At 40.7% G+C, this 21,143-nt stretch overlaps 1 protein-coding gene and 1 long non-coding RNA gene across 5 annotated transcripts in view; one reads left to right on the top strand and one right to left on the bottom strand.

Moving 5' to 3' along the window:
• Positions 1 to 10,176, bottom strand: part of LOC121688670 — a 31,939-nt gene extending 21,763 nt beyond the window's left edge. Inside the window, exons 1-2 of the long non-coding RNA XR_006024654.1 lie at positions 10,095 to 10,176; positions 3,664 to 3,799 (exon numbers count right to left, since the gene is read on the bottom strand). This is a non-coding gene — a long non-coding RNA (uncharacterized LOC121688670). The remainder of the gene's footprint in view (positions 1 to 3,663; positions 3,800 to 10,094) is intronic.
• LOC121688669 lies at positions 1,797 to 17,005 on the top strand. 4 transcript variants are annotated; one of them, XM_042068401.1, is made up of 10 exons: positions 1,799 to 2,073; positions 2,614 to 2,955; positions 3,421 to 3,448; positions 3,654 to 3,802; positions 11,365 to 11,427; positions 11,898 to 12,236; positions 15,491 to 15,761; positions 15,928 to 15,986; positions 16,165 to 16,220; positions 16,340 to 17,005. In XM_042068401.1, the coding sequence occupies exons 1-7, from the start codon at positions 2,031 to 2,033 to the stop codon at positions 15,631 to 15,633; spliced, it is 1,107 nt and encodes a 368-aa protein (XP_041924335.1). In that variant the 5' UTR covers positions 1,799 to 2,030; the 3' UTR covers positions 15,634 to 15,761; positions 15,928 to 15,986; positions 16,165 to 16,220; positions 16,340 to 17,005. The 4 variants fall into 4 exon arrangements, with proteins under 4 accessions (XP_041924337.1, XP_041924335.1, XP_041924336.1 ...); XM_042068402.1 differs by lacking the exon at positions 15,928 to 15,986; XM_042068400.1 differs by lacking the exon at positions 15,928 to 15,986 and having other exon boundaries at positions 1,801 to 2,073; positions 15,491 to 15,687.
• Positions 17,006 to 21,143: the final 4,138 nt, after the last annotated feature.

Genomic DNA, 21,143 nt, shown 5'->3' with positions numbered 1-21,143 from the left:
AGTCTATGCACCCGACCTGTAGCGCGACAATGTGACTTCACAGAAGCGCCGTAACCATTTATACTCGCGCGTCGTGGTCACGACACTAGTTGCAATATTCTCCTGAACAGAGGTGTCGCTGTTGTGAAAAGATTAATGCTAACTACGTTACACAGCAGAAGAAGCTGCATTAAGAAACACTAGTAGCAGAGAATGTAAACGGGCTCTGCTATTAGCTAGCCTCTGTGATGGTACTTCAGACTTTGGTTGCTACTATTCACAACTACCACCATCATTATCATCTAGTTTCCAAGGTGTGCGCACAGGTAGATAGATAGATAGATAGATAGATAGATACTTTAGTCATCCCGAGGGAAATTTTAATAATTTAAACAGTTTAGTTAGTTGGCTAGCTAGCTAGCAGCTGGCTGAGTTTGTGTAATTTCCTGAAGTGGAAAGAGATTTTATTCAGGCCTTAATAGATATCCTTTGTTTGAAAATAAATCGTTTCTATTTCCTTCCTCTTAATTCCATGTGTTGCAACTCTTGCTGGTAACTTTATTAACTTATCCAGCAAACTATTACAAATTCACGACTGTAACAAAACACTGCAACTCTCGCTTGCCCTTGAACTAGTCCATCTTCCTGTTTCCGCTTTGTCGCGCTCGTCTGAAAAAAAATGAGTGGTGCGCTACCTCGCGCTACCTGGCTAAAATCCTGGCGCGCCAGCAAGATCTACGTCATTTTGACGTCACGGTGTCACGCTACCGGTCGGGTGCGTCGAGTATGTAGAACGCCTAACACTGTTTAAAAGCTGAGAAAAAGCTCTTTCATGTGATGTGATACTTGTTATGCCTGTATGATGAGTAGGCTACTTCGCAAGCAGTTCAACTGAGAAGAATGGGAATCTGGACGCACTTACTTTCTTGCCGTGCGCTGTCACTTTTCCACTGCGTAAAACGCTACATTAATTTGCGCTGTGAATGCTAATATTATTTTGTCAGGCCATAGGCTAATAAAATACGCTATTAGTCGGACGCAAACCAGAATATTGAGAGAAGGGGGCACCAAGGCCACAGTGGCCTGTAAACCTCTGATTTTTAAAGGGGCATCACGGCCAACGCAAGGGTCTACGACGGCCATGGCTACCCTGCTGCCTACATTAAATGCTGATTTCTGAGCAAGTCAGTGACAGTATTCCTAAAAGGCGCCTTTTCAGAAGATCACGTGTGTGTGTGTGTGTGTGTGTGTGTGTGTGAATGAAAGTGTTCACGAGCAACTAGGTGATTTGTGAAAAATGTGTTCATGATAAACACTCAACCACTCATTCTGATATTGTTATTCATGTGATGGCTTCATAATGTCTAACAGAGCAAAGTGAAGGGGTGTGAGCTACTCTCATGCTTCCTCATGAAGGCCATCACAGTTAGCAAAATATGGCATAAAGGAGAAGCTTGTCTGGAGTCTAAATTATTATCATCTTAATTCATGTATTGAAGGGTTTTAGAAGGAGTTTGACAGCGGTCAATGTTCAATATTGTTTTAAGGACAACACTGAAGTTTGAAAATGTTCATTAGAAATTTAGAAAAGTAATCAAAATGCCATTAAATGTAATGAGTTACATTACTTTGATAAAGTAGAACTACTATTAAAAGGAACCTTTCTAACACTGGTTATCTAAATTATTATCATCTTAATTCATGTATTGAAGGGTTTTAGAAGGAGTTTGACAGCGGTCAATGTTCAATATTGTTTTAAGGACAACACTGAAGTTTGAAAATGTTCATTAGAAATTTAGAAAAGTAATCAAAATGCCATTAAATGTAATGAGTTACATTACTTTGATAAAGTAGAACTACTATTAAAAGGAACCTTTCTAACACTGGTTATTTGTGTGATATGGCTTCCTAATGTCTATATTGACAGATTAGTGAAGGGGTGTGAGCTACTCTCATACTTCCTCATGAAGGCCATCACAGTTTGCAAAATATGGCATAAAAGGCGAAGCTTGTCTCAGTAATTATTTTCAGCTCAGCGGTTCCAGAGCAAGATGGATGTGCTTTTTGTGGTGGCAGCCCTTGTCTTCACACTGGGTAAGTACATGAGAATCTATATGTGGCATTCTATACGTGGCTAATAGACTGAAGGTATATGACACGATGAAACAGAGGTCATTTAAATAATTATCAGGCATCATTTACAGTAATAAAGCTTTGCAGAAAGACATATTTTAAAGTTGTTTAAAAATACATTAAAAGATTTTTATGGGCAATCAAAATAGTTAAATTATCACAGAATATGATGTGGCTATTTTATTTGCAGTGGGTGCACCCTCTTTAGCAGAATATATATTAAGATAAAACAGACCTGCTCATATCTCTTCACATGAGCACTTGTTGATGCGTATATTATTACCAATAAATACGTTCACCTGCACTTTTGCCAAGGCGCAGCAGTTATTACAAACACACACTACAGATATAGGGAGCATGCTAACTTGCTCTCCTATACTGTACATTCCTTTGAATAAAAATAGCGTTAAATAAGAAGATGTGAATCCTGGCTATAGCTCTGTTCATGCAGAAATGTGTTTAGTACTCGAGAAGAATCTGTATGTTTGTGTCTGTTTCCAGGAATGACAGAGGCTGCTACTCCATTGGTGGTCTTTATACATGAGCCTCGGAGTAACATCCACCTGAAGTGTTTGACTAATATAGATGATGAATGGGATGACCTAACGTGGTATAGGACAAGTGAAAAGGGGGTTGAATATATAGGACATTCAGCATTTAAAAAACCAGGAATGTACAATATTTATGGTAACAATGAACAATTCAAGCTACATAGAACAATAGACACTTTCAGCTTAAACATTACAAATGTCCAGCCATCAGATTCAGGGACATACTGCTGTGTGAGGATAAAATCGACAGAAGCAAACGTAATCCTAAATGTGGCTGTGCTGGTGGTGAAAGGTGAGTGTGACGGAAATTACCCGGAAAACCTCTTACTTTGTTCTTAGTCTAGAACAAGCCGCACCTTTCAATGATTTTAGTCTGCCTTTGTTGTTACAGGGAGTCTACATCGGGCACACAACTAAAATGTTCTATTTGTGGAATGTATTCTCCAATAATAAGCTTCCATTGTAATCAATGAACTGACCTCACCAAATGCCATAGCAATGCCTGTGTTCAAAACATTAGACCAGTCTCCTAAAACTATTCTTACCCTCTGCAAAAGGAGCGTTCACTTGTAGAACCAGTGTGGCCCAAGCTTTACAGTCATGAAATTAGGGACATATTAATGTGTGGTTGTCTGTATGTGTGTGTGTTTGTGTGTGTATCTATGTGTGTGTGTGTGTGTGTGTGTGTGTGTGTGTGTGTGTGTGTGTCTTAGGAGCACAATATTACAATAATTTGGTAATCTCTATTTATTTACAGAAAACAACCTGTCCACTTCACCCACCAGGTACTACAACCACTATGATAACTACTATGTGATAGGCACAGATCAGAGTCTTGTGGGTCTGTGTGAGATATGGAAAAGCAAGGCAAATTGTCCATGAGATATTAATCAAATGAAAAGTTTATATATGTACAGAAAAGGTTTGCGGGACGTAATTTCTAGAAAAACCTCTTGTCAACATTTTCACTCCTTCCTTTTACCTTTCCAGTTCACCTCACCTTTCCAGGAGCTCAGAGAAACCTCAGCAGAAGGATTGTGAGGCCCTGGTCACTGTGGTCCTGAGTCTGGGCCGAGCTCTGCTCCTGTGTGTGGCTGTGATTGCAGTCCTGGCCTACATTACCCATATGAGAAGAACTGGTAGGAAAAGCAGTAATAGCTGCACTCATGTTATACCAGTGAATTGAAATGCAATTAAGGCAGACAAAGCATTTAAGTTGATATTTACACCAATGTGTTTCTGATAGAAAAACTCTAGCGAGGTGTGACTCTGGTGCAGAACGACGGTCAGGTACTGAAACAGTGCATGAATCTTGGGATAGTGACAGATAAAGTTGTCTATATACAGCACACTATACATGTCTTTTTCCACAGGAGGAGGACACCGGCATTTAACAAAAACAGTCTAACATGGGAATCAATAGACGAGAAGAGTCTAACATAGGCAGTGCAACTAAATTGCTCCTGGGCATCAACCAGACACCTTCATAGATTTGCACCTATAAGCATTATTACATTACATTACATTTGGCTGACGCTTTTTTAACCAAAGCGACTAACAACATGGTAAACAGTAAGTGTTAGAACAATTCTCACAATTTTAGGACAGTTTAAAAAAAAAAAAAACATTAGAGTACAGTAAGAATAAGTGCGTCGGTGAGTGCTGTTTTTAACAGTTACTTGTCAGTTTAAAACGGCTGGTGACTGCTAGGATCAGTAAGACTTGTTGTAAGTGTTGCTATGAGAGTAGATGTTCTCTAAAGAGCTGGGTCTTCAGGAGTTTTTTGAAAGTGGAAAAGGATGTCCCTGCCCTTATAGGAACTGGCAGTGTGTTCCACCAACGAGGAACAACAGATGAGAAAAGTTTGGATTGGCTTGAGCGTACCGGTGGTAGAGCTAGACGTCGTTCGTCAGAGGAGCGCAGCGGTCTGGAGGTAGTGTAAGTCTGTATGAGGGCATTCAAGTAGGTGGGAGCAGAACCGGAGACTACTTTGTAGGCAAGCGTTAGAGACTTGAATTTGATGCGGGCCGCCATAGGTAGCCAGTGTAGCTGGATGAGCAGCGGGGTAACATGTGCCCTTTTGGGTTGGTTGTAGACCAGGCGCGCCGCCGCGTTCTGGATCATCTGAAGTGGTTTCACTGCTCAGGCTGGGAGACGTGTCAGGAGGGCATTGCAGTAGTCGAGTCGTGAGATGACTATTGCCTGAACCAGAAGTTGGGTAGCATCTTGAGTCAAGTAAGTCCTGATTTTCCGTATGTTGTAGAGTGCGAAACGGCATGACCGGGCGACTGAGGCAACATGATCTGAGAAGTTTAGTTGGTTGTCGAGAACAACTCCTAGATTTCTTGCAGTCCTGGTCGGTGAAACAGACAGGGAGTCAAATTTGATGTTGATGTCGTGGTGTATGGTAGGTTTAGCTGGGATGACCAGCAGTTCAGTCTTTGAGAGGTTCAGCTGGAGGTGGTGTGCCTTCATCCATGTAGCTATGTCTGAGAGGCAATCCGAGATCCGTGCTGAAACCAGGGGGTCGTCAGGTGGAAAGGACAGATAGAGCTGTGTGTCGTCTGCATAGCAGTGGTATGAGAACGGATAATCTGTCCCAAGGAGGTGGTGTAGATAGCAAAGAGGAGGGGGCCCAGCACTGAGCCCTGGGGGACCCCTGTGGTGAGATGGTGAGGTGCAGATAGCTGACCAAGCCATGATACGTTAAACGAGCGTCCTGTGAGGTAGGATTCAAACCAGGAGAGAGCAGAACCGGAGATTCCCATGTCAGCGAGTATAGAGAGAAGGATACGGTGATTAACCGTGTCAAAGGCAGCCGATAAGTCAAGCAGAATGAGTACTGATGACCGAGCGGTCGCCCTGGCTTCTTTTAAGGCTTCTGTTACAGACAGCAGAGCCGTTTCGGTAGAGTGGCCGCTTTTGAACCCAGACTGATTTGGATCCAGAAGGTTGTTCTGTGAAAGGAAGTCAGAGACCTGTTTGGAGACTGCTCGTTCAATGCCTTTGGATAGGAAAGGCAGTAGTGAGACAGGGCGGTAGTTCTCGACTTGAGCAGGGTTGAGAGAAGCTTTCTTAAGTAACGGTGTTACCCGGGCCATTTTGAACGCTGTTGGAAATGTGCCGGAGGTTAGCGAGGCATTGATCACATGTGTGATAGCTGGAGCGATGGTCGGGCTGATGGACTGAAGTAGGCTCGTAGGTATAGGGTCCAGCGAGCATGTGGTAGGACGGCTGCATGTCAGGAGTCTGGACACTTCACTCTCGGAGAGAGGCGTGAATGCTGAAAAAGATGTTCCAGCAGTCCCTAGAGATTGTAGGAGTGCGGTATCTGAGTCAGATGCGTTGAGTGGGCATGTAGAGAATTGACTGCTGATTGCCGGCACTTTGTTTGTAAAAAATGAGGCGAGGGTATCTGCAGTACGGCTGGATGGAGGAGGAGGCAGCTGAGGGTTGAGTAGCGATTTGAAGGTTGAGAAAAGTTTTCGAGTGTCTGTAGCGCTGTTGATTTTGTCATTGTAGAAAGCAGTCTTAGCAGCAGTGATGCTGGCTGAGAAGGAGGTCAGGAGTGTCTGGTAGTTTTTGAGGTCGTCAGCTAGTTTGGATTTGTGCCATTTCCTCTCCGCGGCTCTGAGTTTGGTGCGCTGCGATCGGAGGGTATCATTTAGCCATGGATGAGAATGTTTGGATCGAGCTGGCCTTGTGGTAAGAGGGCACAGCTCGTCTAGACACGAGGTCAGTGTGGAGCAGAGCGAGTCAGTGGCATCATTAACCCTTTAGGCGCCAGGTTTAAAAAAAAACATCATTCGATTTTTACATCAAAATTTCAAAAGGCCATGGCTTGAAAGTGGTCAGAGATAAAGTCCTACTGTAAATGTGAAAATCATTGAGTATGAACAAAAGTTTATGAAGGGGGTAAATTTACACATCTAATTTGCATATTATGACGTCACTGAATGACAACCACCTCGAATTATGCACATTTCAGTAAATACTGGATGTTGAACATATATTTGAGCAGTTTTGCTTACTTTTTTGTCATTTCACCCACATAACACCTGAACAGGAAAGCAGTCACATGTAAACCAACAATAGTAAACTATTACTATTACCACAAACCTTATTCTACTATACAATAAAGTAGCCTGGTCAAATCAGTTCCTATCGCGGGTGACTTTGTAGTTCTTCAGAGCCCTATTTTTACTACCCCTGCTGTCTTTACTACGCCCATTACGGACACCATCATCACCTTTACCACTGGCACCTTCAGCTACGTTGGGCAGAGGGTCGACATAAGCGTGGTATGCTTAGTGAACACTGTCGGAAAGACGCAAATGACGCACCTCCATTCACAGACGCAGCGTGACTAGACGATCGCTCATATTCTCCAAAAGGCAGATATTCTCCTTCAGAATCAGACTAGGTAAATAACAGACCCAAGACTTCATCACATGTTAACTTTTTCTTCAACATTTGGTGTATTTCTGCTTCAATTTGTGCAAAACTATGGCCTGCATTGCTTCCGTGTTATGGAGGAAATGCACGTCTTCTTATGTGTTTCTCGTGTGTAATCGCGTGTAATACCACGTCCATTACGGACACTATCATCACTATTACCACTGGCACCTACAGCTATGTTGGGCAGAGGGTCGAAATAAGCATTGTATGCTTAGTGAACACTGTCGGAAAGACGCAAATGACGCACCTCCACTCACAGACGCTCCGTGACTATCACTGCCAATAGACGATCGATCATATCCTCCAAAATGCAGATTTTATCCTTTAGAATAAGAATAGATGAATAAAAGACCCGAGACTTCATCACACGTGAATTTTTTTTTCAACATTTGGTGTATTTCTGCTTCAATTTGTGCAAAACTATGGCCCGCATCGCTTCCGCGTTATGGAGGAAATGCACGTCTTCTTCGTGTGTTTCTCGCGTGTTTTTCACATGCTTCCTGAAAACTTTGGAAAAAAAGGTTGAGCTTGAATCGAAGCTCTGGGTGTCTGCCAACTAGTGGTCAAGAGTACAAATGAGATTTTACACTGTACTCGCGTCTATCGTCTGTTTTAATCAGTGACGTTGTTTGTCGCAATTTTGCGACTTTGGCGGGTAAAGGGTTAACCTCCAGAGAGGAGAAGGTGTTGAGTTGAGGTAGACCGGAGGCAACCACAGAGGAGAAGTGCGTTGGAGACAGGTTCCGGATGTTGCGGCGGAACGTGACCATCGGCTGAGGAGCCGGAGGCTGTTCTGTCAGGCTGACGTTGAACTGGATGAAGAAGTGGTCAGAAAGATGGAGAGGCGTCACCATGAGGGTGTCTGTGCTGCAGTTCCGAGTGAAGATCAAGTCAAGCTCTTTGCCAGCTTTGTGAGTCGGTGGGCTTTGAACCAGTTCGAGGTCAAAGGAGTGGACCAGGGCCAAAAAGTCCGCTGAGCCTGGGGCGTCTAAGTGGATGTTCATATCACCGAGAACAAGAAGCGGACAGTCATGCTCAGGGATGGAGGATAGCAGAGTTTCCAATGAAAGGTGGTTGGCATAGCCAGCTATGAAGTCTGTTTTGTTGACTGCGGATTGACAGTTCCACAAGCCCATGGAGAAGGAGGTTTCTGTCGGTGAGGACCGTTTAAGTTCCTGGAGGTTAAGGCGATTTCTGCCCCTTTTGGCATGATGTCGTTTTCTGCAATGGCCGGTGATAACAGATATGGTGGAACGGCACATTTTGCCTTTGTCGGTGCCTGTGCTCGGTGAACTTGCACAGGTAAGCTTGCTTGTCTTGACCGCGTCCGTCTTAACCGCGGCTGGCTGAAACGAGGGCTGCCGCTTATGCTGACGCTTCAGCAGCCGCCACTACTTTTAAGCTGCTAGGAATTGCATGCAGCTGTCCTCCTGTCTCACTAATGATGCATCAGCGTAGACCGCCCTCTGACGTTCGCACAGCTTAGATTGTTCAAAAGGATGTTAATTACTGTCAACTGAAAGTCCGCTCGCTCACACCGACCGAAACTCACAGTTTCAAGTAGCCTCCTCCCTCAGCTGTTCCCAAACGCCCAGAGTCCAATTCTAACAATTGGAGAGGATTGGCCAGTAGTAGCCTATGTGTTCTTGCTTTCTCTCTCCCAACTCACTGCAGTTGTTGTCTGATTACCTGAGAGTTGCTCCGATATTATAAGGAGCTAGTCACGTCTGATCCCGCCCTCTGACGTTCGCACAGCTTAGATTGTTCAAAAGGGTGTTAATTACTGTCAACTGAAAGTCGGATTAACTGTTTTGATGTTAAATTATTTCAATATGCTGGACATTTAACTTTTCTCTTTTTGTCTGGCTATAAAATGTGTTCATGCATATAGAATGGAAAAAAGATATGAATGTATAAGAAGAACATCTATGATATGTGTAATAACTGTCAGAAAATATCTGTAAACTTTATGAGACTTCTCTATGGTTTAAATAAAATGAAAACAAATTGTTTACAACATGTAAAGCAACTCACAACAGAAAAGAATATAGCTGCAGTGAACAGCTAATGCATTTAGTCTAGCTACTGTAAGGCCCTGTACAGTATACCTGTGTGGAATGATAGTCATTCTTTAAAAATGATAGTTTGAGTGACCCACCTGTTGGACACATTCAAATAATTTCAATAATTTAATTAGTTGAAAAAGGCTGAATTTTGTTCACCAGATGTTGCAGGTTGAGCATTCATGACAAAACTATGTTTTTTTCTTCAGATCAGTAAATATATTATATGACGTCGCATAAGAATGCTAACTGCTAACATTACCTCTGGACAGCACAAACAAGCTTTAATTAAGCAATAAGACCCGAGAGGCCGTAGGTTTAGCTGATTCGTTGTTACCCCCCTTAGCTGTTGTAGAATCAGCGTAACCTAGTGTGAACATGAAGAAAACTCAGGCCCCATCAGAGCTGTGCACCAGAAAGAGATCTGAGTCCTCTTTCAAATGAACTCACAATATGAATACAAAATGAGTCCCTTTTGTTTTGGTCCTCTTTCTGGTCCCCTTTTAGTGGACTGAGTTCGGTTCTTAAAGGACTCTTCTTAAAGGTTCTTATGTGAAAACACCCTCAGACCCCTAACGCGAACCGAACTGAGACCACCTCGGGATGTAGTCTCAGCACGGTTCACTTAGAAGTCCGCGGCACGGTTTGCATTATCTGGGCATTGTGAACAACTATCTCCCTGGGTTCTCTTTCACATTTTGCATTGTAAGCTAGCCTATTTTGTCCTACTTGACTTGCCATTGCCAAAAATAAGGCATGATGTTTATTACTTTTTAAAAAAAAACTGAAACAAAAGCTCCGCTCTAAAATCTTTGTTTCTAATATTAACGTTAGGCTGAATATCTTTTCATCCTATTGTTAGCCTAACTAACCATGTAGAAATTAGTGAATTTAGGATTAAATTGCTCACCATTTTTTATGATCTGCTAGGCTTTTATCTCTCTGTCAAACTCTTCTTGCATGTGGAAAATATAGGCTAGGGCCTACGAGAGACTGAGCAGTGCAGTTAAGGGCTGCTGTTCACTTATCATTTTGGAAGTGAGCTAAACTTGGACATAGCAACAGTAACCAGGTGGTGAGGGCCTACCACTGAATTAGACAGTGTGATTGGCTGGCGTGTTGACTGACAGTTCAAGAGGATATTTGAAATAACTTCAGATCAGAATTCTGAGACCCCCAGAGAAGGTATAGTGTGAACAGGAAGGAAATCCATCAGAGCTGAAGTGCACTAGAAAGAGATCTGAGTCCTCTTTCAAATTAGCTCAAAAAATGTGAATAGCCTAATGAACCGAGTCCCTTTTGTTTTGGTCCACTTTCTGCCCTCCCTATTTAGTGGATTGAGTTTGGTTCTTTTAGAAGGGACTATATGTGAAAACACTCTAAAAGTCCAATTGAAAGCTCCCAGTCATTGTGAGAGAATGCACAACCAATGGATAATGTCTAACAATGTGGACTGTATAGTGGGCAGCAGTATGGAGGCACCACTGCCCATTCCTGCTACTGTAGCTTCACTAGCCGAGTAAACTATTAACAATGACATATACTGAGATTGAATTACCAATAAGCGCAACATTACGTATACCTAATATAAATGGAAATTCTGTCATTAAATGCTGATATCTGAGCAAGTTAGTGAGGGTATTCCTAAAAAATGTATATAAATAGTTTACGATTTTCATAGCTTTCATCTTAACTATTATGAAAGTCAAAGCAAAAAATCCAGCAATGTTACAGAGTCTTCATACACATCTTAAAATACATACAAAAACTAAACAAAAGCAACACAAAGTTGGAGCACAGAGAAAGGCCCTTTTCCAGAAAATCACGTGTGTGTGTGTGTGTGTGTGTGTGTGTGTGTGTGTGTGTGTGTGTGTGAATGGGGAATACATTTTTTTTTAATTTCCTGACAAAGGGGAAAGGGAACTTGTCAGCCATGTGTCTCCCTCCTAATTATACAAACCAGCCAAACCTCCAAATGTGATCCGCAGATTTAAGAAGCTAAGAATGTGTTCATGAGGAACACTCAACCACTCTTTCTGATATTGTTATGTGTGTGATATGGCTTCCTAATGTCTATATTAACAGAGCAAAGTGAAGGGGTGTGAGCTACTCATGAAGGCCATCACAGTTAGCAAAATATGGCATAAAAGGTGAAGCTTGAATCTTGTAATTATTTTCAGCTCGGCGGTTCCAGAGCAAGATGAATGTGCTGTTTGTGGTGGCAGCCCTTGTTTTGACACTGGGTAAGTACTCAGAATTAAATGAAAATCTACATGTGGAATTCTATCAACATGTGACTGATACAAAGAAGATATTTGAACAAGATGAAACACAGGTCATTTTATATTATGTAATGGCCATCATGGGCAAGACATATGAAAACATATGTTTTTTTGGCCATTCAACATAGTTCAATTATCACAGAATATGATGGAGCTGTTTTACTGTAGTCTTATCCTCGTTAGCAGAGTAAATATTTAGATTAAACAGACCTGCTCATATCTCTACGCCAGATCTTGTTGATGTGTGTATTATTATCGTTGATAAATACATTCACCTGTGCTGCTGCCTCGGTGCAGCAGTTATTACACACAAAACAATACTGATCTAGGGAGCATGCTAATAACTTCCTCTCCTGTACTGTACATTCCTTTGAGTAAAAAAGAAGTGTGTTTAGTACTTGAGAAAAATCTATGTTTGTGTCTCTTTCCAGGAATGACAGAGGCTGCTACTCCATTGGAAATCTTTACACATGAGCCTGGGAGTAACATCCACCTGAAGTGTTTGACTAATAAAGATGATCAATGGGTTGACCTAATGTGGAATAGGACAAGTGAAAAGGAGGTTAAATATATAGGATGTGCAGCGACACAAGCCGTAGGAAGGTTCAAGATTAATGTTACCAATGAACATTTCAAGCTACATAGAACAATAGACAATTTCATCTTAAACATTACAAATGTCCGGCCATCAGATTCAGGGACATACTGCTGTGTGAGGACAAAATCAACAGGAGCAAACATCCTAAATGTGGCTGTGCTGGTGGTGAAAGGTGAGTCTGACGGAAATTACCTGGAAAATGACTGAACATGCAGGACACAGATTAAGTTTTACATTTAAAGTTATTTGTAAGTGGAACCAGAAAAGAACATTAATAGCTGCAGACAGTGAACAGCTGATGCATTTAATCTGACTTTGTTCTTAGAATAAGCCGCACCTTTCTTTGAGGGATTGAGCTAGAGAGCTACAGTTTACAGATTATTTACACCAGTAAATAGATGGTCATTAACAATTGTGTTTGTTTGTGTGTGTGGGGGTGTGTGTGTGTGTGTGTGTGCGAGTGTTTGTGTGTGTAGGCATGGCATAATAGTGACATACACAACAGGTTGGTAGACAGTAAATTAGTAGATTCTTGAAAAATACGCCATGCGTGCTATGTAAACAAGAGTTGCCTTCCATTCTACCTACCACAACTGATCAACAATCTCCAAAATATTCACCCAAATGAGCATGTGGTATGGAAAGGATTGAAAGTCAGATGGCAGTAGATAGAAGTTAAAATACATTTTTGCTTTACATTTTAGTATTTTGAAGTTGAGAATGTAAGCAGCCTTGTGTTCTTTTTTTAGCTGAACTATGCTTCATGCACAGCAGATGGTATTATTATTACTCCCCATTTCACTGTTCACATTCCAAATTAGCAACAACAAAAAAAAGCAAGCGGAAATTATGTTCGGTGAGGTCGTGCAGGACTACTGCGCAGTCAAGCAGCACACACCCATGCTATTCCTAACCAAGGAAGATAGGAATTATGAGGGGAGGTGGTGGGTTGAAAGCGAGTGATCAAACCAATGCTGCACCTCAATCAAGTAGGCTGAGAACAGGGGCCGGGTCAAACCAGATTTTTGTTTTAATTCGTTCCAGTATTTTAACGTTTCCAGTTTTGGGTGCCACCTTAAAATTACTATTAGAATCGGTTAGAATCAAATGTGACATGACAATATTCGGATAGCATAAAAATGTCTAACCTATTGATAGGTCTAGATATTTTACTCTTTGCTAATGTCACATTGGAGTATCCAATCTGTCCTTATTTAAACTTATAAACTTTTATACTTGTAGGCTTCTTCTGTATACACTATTGAAGACAATTGTTGTTTTTTTAAAGTGAAATGTGTCTCTTTATTTGCAACCGGAGGAGGTTAATATTGTGCTGGGTACCCTATTAATGTTGGTTTTTACCTTAATTAATGTTTGAATCTATCATAACTAGAACTAATGTTGAAAATCGCTAGCTAGCTCTATCTATGCTCTATTAAAGGCCGTGTTGCAGGGTTCATTTTCCAACGAATTTGCACAATTTGCTTGTTGGTAATAAATATTTAAACTGTTATCCATTGTATTTGATGTTGTTGGGTATCACAAAACAGAATATAATACGAAAAAGCAGGTACTATTTCACAGCGTTTGAAGTGATTCTCCTTTCCCCCACAATGCATTGCATTACGTCACCTTGGGGAGACGCCCACCTTGAGACCCTTGAGAGTAACGAGAGAGGAGTAAAGAGAGACCAGTGAGGGATTGTTCAGTAGTAGATAGCGCAGATTATAGATAAATAGATAGGCTATAGATAGCCTAGATATGTATATAGACAGGTAGATAGATAGCTAGATAGATCATGTCATATGCTGGTCACGGGGGGAGCTCCTCGACCAGCAGCCAAAATGCACTCGCTTGAGTCGCTTCCCTAGTTACTGCAGCTCTCCACCACAGTTTCCATCGGGACGGCACAGCCCACACAAGCACCTGCAAAACTGCGACTTGCCCATATTATCTCCCTCTTTGGTAAGCCGTACCCTGACGATGTCAATGGCAATCAATCACGAGCAGTAGTTATCGAAAATATTCATGCTGAAGACAAGACCAGCCTAATCGGCGGTGGCTAGAAGCTAAGTTTGCAACAACTGGGGTGGCTCACAGGTGGGACTAAAAAGTTAGCCCATAGCTAGCTATCATGATGCTTTATATTCTGATCTTCTGACTAAGTTTGCCCGGTAGCCTACTTATCTGAACTAACGACATCACTATCACTAGATATAAAGAAAATGTTGACTTTCACTCGGTGCTGTTCACTGACGGTAACAAAAAAAGTGTCGTAACGTTATAAGCATAATGCATTGAACTGAATAGGTGCATTATGTAGCCTCATAACGAGGCCTCTCAAATTCAGAAAATTGCATTAAACTAAAATCGGAAGACATTGTTATCTTTGTTAGACCATAGGGTCGTTGTCATATAAATGCTGTAACGAAATTCAAAGTGTATACAAACTTTATGTTGAAAGTGTAACCGCGACCGTTTCCCATAAGAATGAATGTAAAACATACCCTCCAAAACGAGACCTCCCGAAATTCAGAAGAAATTACTAAATTGATATCAGGCACCGTTATTACCATTGGTAGATCATAGGGTAGCTGTGATATAAATGCTGAGACGAAATTCGAAGTGTAAATATACAAACTTTATGTTGAAAGTGTAACCGCGATGTCCATTGACATGCATTGAAAAGAATGAAGTGCAGATCATGTAGTCCCCAAAGTGACGTCATCACAGAATTGCGTAAAAAAAACGCTAATGCCAAAAACAACAAAAACTGGCATTTAACACCATTTGGAGACATTTTTAAAAATGATATACATATATTGAGTGATTTATGTACCCATTAATCAACAGTGGTGGTTAACCTGCAATACAGGCTTTAAGCTATTGCAGGCTGTTAAGGTTAACTTTATAGAGACAGTTCACAGTTCACTGCCTGCAGCCAGCAAGTCCATCATCCAGACATGCGCAAATTCTGCACCAGTTATCAAACAGACAATATTTTAATCAGTGTAATAATAAAAGAACGAAAAAAAATAACATAATTAACCGGTTACCATTATTTCAAATACACGTTTCTGTTCCAGAACATTAAAATAAATAAAGTTTCTAGTTTTCGTTTTTGTTCCTAGCAATCTATCAATTGTTTCTGATTTCTGAGTGACGTTGTAGGCGTGACAAATTTTGCCATACTCCTCCCAAACTGCTATTTAAAATGCCATTTCATGTCAAGGAAAACCAACACAGCTCACTTAAGTTCATTTTCCACATGTGTGTGTGTGTGTGTGCGTCTGTCTGTCTTAGTATGTTACAAAAGATGGTAACACTTTACTTGACTGTATTGACATTAGAGTGACATGACACTGTCATGACACATGAAGTGTCAGAAGTGCAATACTACACTTATTGGGTCATCTTTACATACAGAAAAGGCCGCTGTTTCCACATCAGGACCTGCAACCACTGATGATTTCCCAAACTCTACACAATGTGTAGGGTGCCGAAAGGAACTCACAGATCTGGGCTCTCAAGGTGTAATCAAGGCTCTCTGGGCCTGTGTGTCATTCTGATTGTGTTTCTGGGATATCTGAGCTACAAGAGACGAGTGTGCAAGCACTGCAGAGGTAGTCACTGAGATCAAAACGATAAAGCAAAATCTCAACATACGGATCAAACTTTCAACACCACTTCTTTAAAGGTATCGTAAGCGTTTCTGGCTGATGTCACGTTTGTTGATTCCAAACACCAAACAAAACACCAATCTGCTGGCTCACTCCTCCTCCCCCCAAACTCGCCTTCTCTTCCACAAAACTCCTGTGCCCACGTTTTGGTGATTGGCTGTTTTATTTTTTTTCTGTTCACAGACTCAGGCGTGTATACGCCAGGCCTATGTTTTTCAGTACGTACTCACAGAATGCAAAACGTGAGGTGACAAAACTGTTGTGAATGTGACAAAAAGTTTTAAAGGGTTAGAAATCACTTAGAAACGCTTACGGTACTTTATGAAATTTACAAATCAATGCACGTCTATACATTATAAGTTTATCATTATGTTAATTGCCGTATAAACACAAATTATTCTCTCTCTTCATTTTTCACAGAGAAAGCTTGTCAGGTGCAACAAGACACAACTCTGTCAACTCAAAATGCCTGCCAGGTACTGAGTAATTCATGTCTGCAATTTTCAATATGATGCATTTTAGACATAACAGCATAACATATTGTAGTGTTTTGTGTTAGGTTTTACATCATGTTTTTATGTTCTTGGCCCCATAGGATGATGAGACACTGAACTATGCTCCTGTACACTTTGCTAAGACAGGCGAACAGCAGAAGAGAATGCAGGAGAAGAACACATCTCAGCCACAAGAGGAAACTCTTTACGCTGGAGTGAAATACTCTTAGTCAAAATACAAACACCGTTGGCAAATTTCACGGCCAGATGTACTCAGTGAAGTTCCCCTGTTTCCCTCCCATCTTGGTTCTTCACGTTTCCTCACCCGGCATGATCTCTCTGTCTGCCTGATGGTTATATTCAGAGCAGAAATAGTATTTGAGATCTGTGTTAAAGGGAATACTGTAAAATATTGTCTCTGCCCTGCATTCAGTGAGGGATCTGTGTGAGACTGCACCTGTGTATGGTCTTATGAAATTACAGCCTACAATTCACAGCTCATTTATCTGCTTCTAAGTTTTCATTATTTTTTTCCATCTGAATGTGCTCCACAAGCTAGTAAAAACCTGCATATGTATGTAATAGCTTGATGTATGTAATAGCTTGATGTATGTAATAGCTTGAATACTGCAATTATATTCTGGCGTACAGGGCCGCTGCAGGCTATTTGGGTGCCCTTAGTGAAATTTGTTAGTGGGGCCCCCTCAAACATCTGATGCATGATGTAAATGTTTTTTAAATTTCAAAATATATTATAAGTTATTGTATCTCTCTTTCTCTCTCTCTCTCTGTTTGTTTATGGACTCATGTTTAAAATAACCAAATAAAAAATTCACAGCACACCTCTAAGCTTCCTTGGAATCAGACAGCCACTCCCTGAATTCTCTGATAGATGTCAAACATTTGGGTTACACTTTACTTGACAGTATTGACAAAATAGTGACATGACACTGTCATGAACTTGTCATGAACAAGTCATAAACATTTATGACATAACGCTTCTGTTATTAAGTGACATTCGGTTTTTGTCAATAAGTTAGGTTTAGGGTTAGGGTTCATGTGTCATGACAGTGTCATGTGTCACTCTTATGTCGATACTGTCAAGTAAAGTGTTACCATCTTTTGCAACATATTAAGACAGACAGACGCACACACACACACACACACACACACATACAAAAAGATGCATCAAAATAGGTATACACATACGACTAGTAAACAACGCATTATTCTTCTGAGACACGATTAGTCCAGCAACAGTAGGTCCATTAAACATTAAGATGTATTTCACTTAAAAACCACTTCCCTCATACATTTCTGCTGTCAACTCACACATTCACTGAAATGTCCCCAGTGGCAAATTCTGCACACAAGATAACAATTTCAGCTATAAGTCAGTGCAGCACAGCATATGTGGTTCCATGCCGTTTTCAGCCTTTTGCCCATTTCCCTATTTCTGACACAGATAAATGAACTTCCTCATGATTTTGCACACAAAAAGGCATGACAGCCAAGAACTCGTCTACTTATTAGCAAACATGTTCTCCCATCTGGTACACTAATCTTCCCCCCTTCTGCTATTAGAGAAGTTGGTACCCCTTTATTTGACGGGTTAGTAGTGCATAACACTAAATAACACTTTATATTAATTCTTCATAATGCATTCAATACTGATTTATAAAACATGAATCCACATTCATACAAAGAGCCACATTGCTATGGAATAAGTCCAAATAAATAGTCCACTTATTGTTATAAATGTGTTATGCACTCACCCTGCAAGTAAAGTGTTACAAAAAATCAAGTATGTGCATTGAATACCATTCATATTTAAAGGGATATTCTACCATTTGGGGAATTACGCTCATATTCCACCTCCCCTTAAGTTAAACAATTGATTTTTACCTTTCTTCAGTTCATCCAGTCGTTCTGTGAGTCTGGCGATTACACTTTTAGCTCCAGCCTAGCATAGATCATTTAAAAAGCATTACGCCACTGACCAAGAAAAGCCTGGTCTATAGCGAAAGGCGCATATGAAACACAGCTGAAGACGCACTGTCACAAGATGTAAGCAGCAATTCCTCTGCAGAATAAATGTCCTTGGGTTATTTATTCAGTCATTCGAACATTATAGGGGGAAGTTTTGCTTTTTTCAGGCTATGTTTTTGCTGGTAACCCATTGTCAGTCAATACTGAAAGTAATTAACTGTGTATAACTGTTTTGTCGTTGACTAAGACACCACAGTGAAGTTAGTTTCACTTTGCCTATATGTTCAATTAATAGACAAGTGCAGATGTGTGTAGCCTATACTCTACTCGGTTTTAGTAAAGAATGGTTTAGTGGAATACCTGTTCCATACGGTCAAAGTACTGTACTCAAGTACATTTTTCAGATATTTTTACATTACTTTACTATTTATTTTTGAGGCGACTTTTTACTTTTACTCCTTACATTTTAACACGAATATCGGTACTTTCTACGCCTTACATTTTACGAAACTGGCTCGTTACTTTAGTTTCAAACAATTTCAGTGGAGTTATGTTATTATTTTTCGCGTCATCATTAGCGTATTAGCAGATGGGAATATAGGTTGCACTTGACGCACCACTACAAGATGACTTGACAGATTTGCGCAGCATTCATTTGTGGCAAATCATTGCAGCTTGATGGCAGTAACGTTAACGTTAGCACGTACTGTAGTAGTGTCCTCTCCTCGCCTTTGGTGTTTCCCTAACTTCTAGCTGCAGTGTATAGCCTATATCCTTAGCAATAAGTAGATGCATCATTGGGTCTTGAACAGGGATGCAGTGGAGGCTAAACACAAGTAAACACAGTTTATCCACCTCTCAAAAGAGTTTATTCAACAATTACAACTGTTAACATTTAAACATATTATCCACAACTAGATGTACCGCAGAGCGGTACAAAATATGACCGCCGCCCAGTCCAGCAAATTTTTTCCACAAAAAGAAATCACGCTGATAGGCCTATATGATTCTAACTGTCTCACTAAATTGCATTATCCACACTCAATTCTCACTGGTATCTGCTAGACAACAAGTACCAAAACATGATTAGTTCATAGACATGTAAAATTCATTTTATACAACCCCACCTTCATCTTGCCTGTTAATAATTCTGAGAAATTCTTGATTGTTTGTGTTATGTTTATGTTATGTGTGTGTGTGTGTGTGTGTGTGCGTGCTTGTGTGTGTGCCTGCGTATGTGCCTGTGCATGCTAGCGTACATATGTCTACTGTGTGAGTATGTGTCATACGTATGATTACTGTGAATGTATGTGTGTGTGTGTGTGTATCTGTTTGTGCACATGTGTGCACATGAAATGGGTTAACATGACTCCTGGAGGCAAAAAATGGTCATCCTAGGCCCTACAGTTCTCAAGATATTCACAGAGAACTGTGTCTGCCCTACCCTCCTTTCGGGGGGTCCAGTCCAGCGGGGGGGGGCTACAGATCAAAACGAAAAACGATGGTTCCATGCTATCCATGTGGGGTTACATGCCCACCAAGTTTCGTGTACCCCGGTCTTTCAGTGTCCCGGGAATCATTGACGGAAATTTGGGCATGCGAAAAAGAAAAAAAAAAATCTGACTAAACCTATATGACCGCCGCTTCGCTGCACGGCGGTCATAATAACAATATGTACACTCATCAACACTCTATGGACCACTTAATGCCACTTGTATTGTTATAAACATTGAACACTAGCCTCCACCATCATCAAACATCTTCTGAATGCCTTTTCTAAAAATCTAATGCCACATGGCGCTGTCCACCTTACTGTGATCACAAAATTCATAGTTTACCCACCTCTTATTTTACCACTATTCATGGTCTTGAAATATTCACAGGAATCCATAGGAATTAAATAGTCATGTTGTTTTATCCTATATTAGTTGTGCAGATGTATAGTCCACCTTACTGTATACACACCCATGAAGCCAACAAAGAAAATGCAAAAAATAGAGACTTTTGTGTAATTATTCCATTTTGTGTAGTCATTCTATATCAGAACCTGACATACAGTACAATCCAAATAGTCTACAAGAAACCTCAGAAATGCATACTTTTATTGTTAGTATTCATTTTGGGTAATATAACCAAAAGTCCTATGGGGAGTTTCCATAGGGCATTACAATACGCATGATCATACCTTGGCAAATAATGGTCTAAAGTACTCATTTTTCATTCTATAGTGATCTGATTTTGCACACAGCTTCGCAAGACCTGGTGCTAGGGCTCAGTTGTGTTTCTAAAATCATATCAAGTGACCTAGAGGGCTGAAATGTGGTCAGTTCAGAGATGCTTGTTATCCAGCAGAAAGAAAAAACAATATTCTAGGCTCTGTAACTCTGTGCCAGTGCTTCGTAGAAACTACAGGGTCTTAGCTTTCTAAAGATGTCCAGCATTTGATTGTACAGTAGGCCAAAAGAACACAAAGCTGCCCTCTGAAGTAGGCAGTGCAATGTTGGGGGGAAAGCCTAGAAATTGCCCAACAGGTTATGGGAAGATTTAAAAAGAAAGACTGCTTTTACTTTTATACTTTAAGTAAATTTCCAAGCCTGTACTTTCTTACTTTTACTTGAGTAAAGTACTTAAATCACTACTTCTGCTTTCACCAGAATATTTTTAACACAAGTATTTGTACTTCTATTTAAGTACGGGAAGTGAACTTTTGCCATCTCTGAGGATGTGTGATGAGCTTTAACACATTTTGGCGACTTGAGAAGCCATGTTTAACACAGCACTTCTCACTGTGTGTGTTTCACTTCTGCATTCTCATTCTCTCTCTCTCTCTCTGGCCATCACACTCTGTGATTCTCCTCTCCTCCCCCATCCCTTTTCACTGTTTTCAATTTAAACATACAATATAGAGATAAAACA

Source organism: Alosa sapidissima, chromosome 17, assembly GCF_018492685.1.
Source record: "Alosa sapidissima isolate fAloSap1 chromosome 17, fAloSap1.pri, whole genome shotgun sequence".
NCBI lineage: Eukaryota > Metazoa > Chordata > Actinopteri > Clupeiformes > Clupeidae > Alosa > Alosa sapidissima.
Note: the sequence above shows the minus strand (reverse complement) of the source record. Positions and strands in the feature narration are given on the sequence as shown.

Excerpts from the sequence above, each read along its gene's own strand:
- LOC121688669 (XM_042068402.1), top strand. The coding sequence starts at position 2,031 with ATGGATGTGCTTTTTGTGGTGGCAGCCCTTGTCTTCACACTGG. Across the intron at positions 3,803-11,364 it reads TACCCATATGAGAAGAACTG|CTCGGCGGTTCCAGAGCAAG; the intron begins GTAGGAAAAGCA and ends AATTATTTTCAG. Across the intron at positions 12,237-15,490 it reads GGCTGTGCTGGTGGTGAAAG|AAAAGGCCGCTGTTTCCACA; the intron begins GTGAGTCTGACG and ends CTTTACATACAG.